The sequence below is a fragment of the Polyergus mexicanus genome, unplaced genomic scaffold, assembly GCF_030449975.1.
Source record: "Polyergus mexicanus isolate NDT 795.1 unplaced genomic scaffold, iyPolMexi1.0 SCAF_24, whole genome shotgun sequence".
NCBI lineage: Eukaryota > Metazoa > Arthropoda > Insecta > Hymenoptera > Formicidae > Polyergus > Polyergus mexicanus.
The window spans coordinates 3628920-3634922 of record NW_027223344.1 but is presented as its reverse complement, the minus strand read 5'-3'; the positions used below and the strand labels follow the sequence as shown (position 1 = coordinate 3634922).

At 34.6% G+C, this 6003-nt stretch overlaps 1 protein-coding gene across 1 annotated transcript; it reads left to right on the top strand.

Annotated features, from left to right (window-relative positions):
* On the top strand, positions 1–759 carry LOC138942957 (uncharacterized). The gene has a single exon (XM_070313454.1). The coding sequence runs from the start codon at positions 1–3 to the stop codon at positions 757–759; it is 759 nt and encodes a 252-aa protein (XP_070169555.1).
* Positions 760–6003: the final 5244 nt, after the last annotated feature.

Sequence of the window (6003 nt, the reverse complement as noted above, 5' to 3'; positions counted from 1 at the left end):
ATGGCAGCTAAGGTAGGTAGGCCCACGGGAAGTAAAAATAAACAAAAAGAAAAAACACTAGAAAATTTCGGAATGAGCAGAGATCCGGAGAAGGAAATGGAAAGGAGGATAGAAGGTATAATGAGGATTTGTAAAGAGGAAACAGTGTCAGAAATGAGAGAACACTGTGAGAAACTAATGGAGAAACTAATGGGAAATATATTAAAGGAAATGCAAGAAGAAAGAGAGGCGAGAGAAGAGGAAAGAAGGAAGTGGAAAGAAGAAAGGAAAGAGATGCTAGAAAGAATACAAAATTTAGAGATGGTACAAGAAAAGAAAGAAAGAGAAGAAAAGAAGAAGAACATAGTTATAAGAGGAATAAATATTGAAAAAACAAATATAGAGAAAAGAATAGAAGAATTTGTAAAGGAAAAATTGGGAGTAGAAATAAAGGTAGAGAAAGCATATGAGATAAAGGAGAGAGAAGGAAAGAAAGGGATAGTAGTGACAGTAGAGGAATGGGAGATGAAAAGAAACATAATGGTGAGGAGAAAGAATCTGGATAGAGGAATATATATAGACGATGACCTAACCAGGAGGGAAAGAGAGATCCAAGGAAGATTAAGAAGGAGGGCCAGAGAGGAGAAAGAAAAAGGAAAGGAAGTGAAAATAGGGTACAAGAAAATAAGTGTAAATGGAAAATGGTTTAAATGGAACGAAAAGGAAGATTGTTTAAATGAAGAGAAAGAGGAAGAGAAAGAAAGAAGAGGAAGGCAATAGGAAAAAGAGAAAAAAGAGAGAAGAGGAGAAAAAGGGGCAAGAATGTGTTTTTGGAATATAGCAGGAGTTACAAATAAAGATAAAGAGGTGTGGGAATACTTAAGCGGATTTGAGATGGTAGGGTTGATGGAAACGTGGATAGAGGAAGAGGGATGGAATAAAATAAAGGACAAACTGCCGAAAAATCTGGAATGGAAGTGTAGACCAGCAAAGAGAGAAAACAAAAAAGGGAGAGCAAAAGGAGGCATTATAACAGGAATAAGTAAAAGGATAACGACCTTGGAATACAAAGAATGGAGTGACAACATAGTGGAAAGGAGAATAAGATATGACGGGAGAGAGTGGAGAGTGATGACAGTGTACAGTCAGAATGTAAAAGAAACAATGCACACAATTTCAGAAGGAATGGAAGAGAACGAGGAAGACGTATTGTTAATAGGAGGAGACTGGAACGCCAGAACAGGGGAGGAAGGGGGTTGGATAAACGAAGCGGTAAAAAAGGAGAGAGAAAGAAAATCGAAGGACAAGGTAATAAACGGAGAAGGAAGAAGACTAATAAGTGAAATTGAAGAAAGAGGATGGGTGATTTTAAATGGAAGCAAAGGAGAAGAAGGAGAATGGACATATATAGGAGAAAACGGAACATCAGTTATCGATTATATAATAGGAAACCAAGAGGCTACAGAGGAAGTAGAGAGTCTGAAAATAGGAGAAAAAACGGACTCGGATCACGTACCGTTGGAAGCGACATTATATGGAACAAGGGAAGAAGAAAAAGAAATAGAAGAGGAGAAAGAAATAGAAAGAAGAGAATGGAAAGAAGAAACAAAGGAAGAATACTTGAGGAGCTGTGAGGAGTGGACCAGTAAAGAAGAGGGGATTGAAGAATTATGGAAGGAAATAAAAGAGAAAGTAGAGGAAGCAATACCAAAGAAGAAGAAGAGGAGACATAAATGGAAGATAGGAGATAGAGTATGGCATGACAAGGAATGGAAAAACAAAAAGAGAGAATTAAGAAGGAGAATGAGAAAATGGAGGAAGGGAGAATGTGAAACGGAGGAATATATAAAGATGAGAAAAGAGTACAAAGAATGGTGCAAAGAAAAGAAAAAAGAATATGAGAAACAGGAAGAGGAAAAAATAGGGAAGATCAAGTCAGAACAAGAGGCATGGAAATATATAAACAGATTCAGAAAAAGAAGAGAAGAGATAAACGAAGAAATAGGCGAGGAAGAATGGAAAAGGCATTTTATGGGGATACTGGAGGGAGAAGAGCAATTGGCAGTATTAGAGGAAAAGGAAGCGGAAAGGGGAGAGGAAGAGGAAGAGGATGAAATAACAAGAGAGGAATTGATAAAGCAGCTGAAAAGATTGAGGAAAGGAAAAGCGCCAGGAGAGGATGGTTTGGAAAATGAAGTGTGGAGATACATGCCAAGAAGTATAGGAGAAGCAATGTGGAAAATGATAAAGAAAATATGGAAGGAAGGAGGAATACCGGAGGACTGGAAGAAAGGAGTAATATGCCCCATATTCAAAAAAGGAGAAAAGAAGGAGGTAAAGAATTACAGAGGTGTAACACTGATGGACACAGCATATAAGATTTACGCTAGCATTCTAAATGAGAGATTAATGGGAGAGATCGATGGCAAATTAGAAGAAGGTCAATTCGGGTTCAGAAGAGGAAGAGGGGTTATGGATGCTGTATATGTATTAAATCACGCAGTGGATAGAGAGGTAGGAAAAAAGAAAGGCAAGGTCTTTGCATGTTTCGCTGATTTGAAGGCGGCATTTGATAGAATAGACAGAAAAATACTGAGAGAAAGGATGGAGGAAATTGGGGTATCGAATAAGCTGAAAAAGAGAATAATGGAGACGTATAAGGAAACGAAGAACGTAATTAAGGTGGGAGAGAAATATACAGAAGAGTTTTGGACTAGGAAAGGAGTTAGACAAGGTTGTCCAATGAGCCCGACGCTATTCAACATCTACGTAGCAGATCTGGAAGAAGAAATGGAAAGAGGACAGACGGGGGGAGTAATGGTAGGAAGAAGAAAGATATGGACGCTAATGTATGCGGACGACATAGTTTTACTGGCAGAGAGAGAAGGCGAGATGAAGGAAATGCTGGGGAGATTTAAGAAATATTTAGAGAAAAAAAGTCTAACATTAAGCTCGGAGAAGACAAAAGTGATGGTATTCGAAAAGGGGAAAGGAAGAACAAAGAAGAGGAGATGGAAATGGGGAGAGGAAGAATTGGAGGAAGTAAAAGAGTTTAGCTATTTAGGATACATTATGCAAAAAAATGGAGGAGCGGAGAAACATATCTTAGAAAGAAGAAGAAAAGCAATGATTGCAATGAAGAAAACGTGGAGCATAGGAGAGAGATTATTTAGGGAGGACTACATAAGAAGAATGAAGATGTTTGAAGCATTGGTGGAGAGTGTGAGTTTGTTTGGAGCAGAAATATGGGGATGGAGAAAAGAGGAAAGACTGGACGGAATTCAGAGAAAATACGTAAAATGGATACTAGGTCTGGAAAGGACAACGCCGAATTACATAGTAGTAGAGGAAGGAAAGTTAGTGAAAATTAAAGAGAAGGCGTTGAAAAGAGCACTGAAGTATGAAGAGAAAATAGGAACAACGAGGAAGAAACTGGTGGAAGAATGCTGGAAAGAGAGGAAGAAAGAGTGGGGGGCAGGAAGAGAAGGAAAATGGGCGAGAATAAGGAGGAAAATATTAGAGGAGGAAGGAGATGGTACTGAGATAAGAGAAGGAAGCAGAGAAGAGGAGGAAAACACAGTACAAAAAATAATAGGGAAGATAAGAGAGAAAGAAAAGGCGGAAAGAAGGAAAAAGATAGAAGAGTCTACGTACAACAGAGAATACAAGAAGATAATAAAAGAAGAGAGAGCAGAATATCTAAGTAAGAGAATGAAGCAAAAAGATAGAAAAACGATAGCAAGGTTCAGGTGCGGCAATGAAGCAAGAGAAAAAGAATACTGGAAAGCAGAAGAGGAAAAAGTATGCAGGCTATGTAAGAAAGAGGTAGAAAGCATGTGGCATGTACTCAAGGAATGTGAAAAGACGGGTCAGAAAGAGGAGATAGAAAAAGTGTTGGGGGAGGATGGACAAGGGCTGATAGTACTAAGGAGAATAGAAGAAGAAAGGAAGAAGGCGGCAGAGGAAGGATAGAGATGCGTTTATATTTATTTGTATATTTATTATTTTGATTTTGATTGTGTTTTTGATTCTTGATTTTATTTTATTTTATTTTATTGTAAAGTTTATCCAATTCTATTTTATATAGCTCCAGCGTCAATTGGAATTTGAATTTTGAATTTGATTTTGGTTTTAATTTTGATTTTGATTTTAATTTTAATTTTAATTTTAGTTTTAATTTTAGTTTTAGTTTTAATTCTAGATTTAATCGAGTTCCTATTAAAGGCAAATCTAAGTTTAAGTTTAAATTTAAATTGAAATTTATATATAAGCGCAGAGTGGATGAAGAAAATTGTGTAACCGGAAGTCCGTCCTAAGCCGAAAGGCAAGGACTAAGCTCAAATAAATAAATAATATATACACACACACATATATATATATATATATATATATATATATATATATATATATACATAACAAATATTTTAAAATTAAATATCTAATCAATCTCCTAAATTTGTTTTTCTTTCTCCTTTATTTGTATTAAATAAATTGATATCTTCAATAAACTTGTCTAGTATATAAAATTACATTTAATCTTAATATTTGATAAATGTTTTTTGCATCATACATAAATATTCTGTTTAGAAATTCAATATTAAATTTATTTTGCATATTTATGTTCAATTATATTATAGACAGATTGTTTCTAATATAATTTCATCAATTCCATTTAATATGCATAAAATGCATAAAAATTTAATTTTTCAGTGAGTGTTACATATAGTCTTTATAATTTTTAATCTTCTTATAAATTTGTTTTTTTTTTAAGTTGTTGAAAAGCTTACTATTTAAATTTATATTGCGGCCAAAGAGCCTGATGTCTGAGCGCACCGCAATTACTTTTCAAGGATTATAAATATGTTTTCTCGCGAATGCTATACATGGGCACAATCAGTAGCGCCATTATGTTGCGAGATGGCTCTGCGGCGAACTTTTTCCGCAGTCAAAATTCTGCCACGGAAGGCATATAAGGCGATTAAACGTTCAAAATAATAATTTTTCTGTTAAAAATACGTGGTTTGCGTGAATCATAAGGTCGTTATAGTTTTGATGTGTATAGACATAAATAAATATATATGTATTGTCCGTTGTTAGTTGCCAACTGTATATTTTAAAGACTTGATTTTTGATGAACAAATATTCGGTAAATTATTCTTGTTCGAAATAAATTTATATTGAAACGATTATAAATGATAAAGATTATTTTTAAAAATTGTACTATTTGTATTGATGCGTTTGTGTTGAACACAGGACCCAGTGATGCCAGAATTGAGACGCGAGCAACATGCAACCGAGGTGGAAGGGATAACACACAAGCGCAAACCGCGTACGTGTGAGCTCGGTGCTTCGGCTGGCTTCGGATAGCAGAAGAGGACAGATATACTGTTTTCTGTCTCTCTTCTTTCTATCGAGCCGGCAACTATAGCGACGGGCGTACGGCCGACGGCGACGAGCGATGTGACTCGCTTTTCGATTCTTTATATACATGAGCGTTAAATGTTTTTTTACAGCCTTTTTATGTCATATATCAAATGTTTTTTCCAATTTTCCTTCCTACATTATATATTAAATGATTTTTCACGCTTTCGATTTTATATATTTATATTAGACTTATAAGAGAAAATACATTATTATATTAAAACAATATTGCCTTACTTAATTTTTTTTTTATTTAAGTATACTGCATATAAAAGTATTCGAGTAAAATACTCGAAGATTGAACATTATATTAAACATTTCATATTCTACATATCGCGAAAAAAAATAATTTGATAGTAAAAAATTTTATTTTACTCGAGAAAACTATTTATTCGGTGAATTTTAATAACGTTTTTGTTTATATTTAAATCTTTAAGTTTCTTAAGTAAAATATATTTATTTATATTTGTTTATATTTAAATCTTTAAGTTTCTTAAGTAAAATATATTTATTTAGTAATGTTGGGGCCGTTTCTGGTGGTGGAAGTTCGGAGAGGTGAACACGGTGGAACAGCGTATAAATATACACGTTTTTAAACTGAGA

Coding starts and splice junctions, on each gene's coding strand:
- LOC138942957 (XM_070313454.1), top strand. CDS start 1: ATGGCAGCTAAGGTAGGTAGGCCCACGGGAAGTAAAAATAAACAAAAA.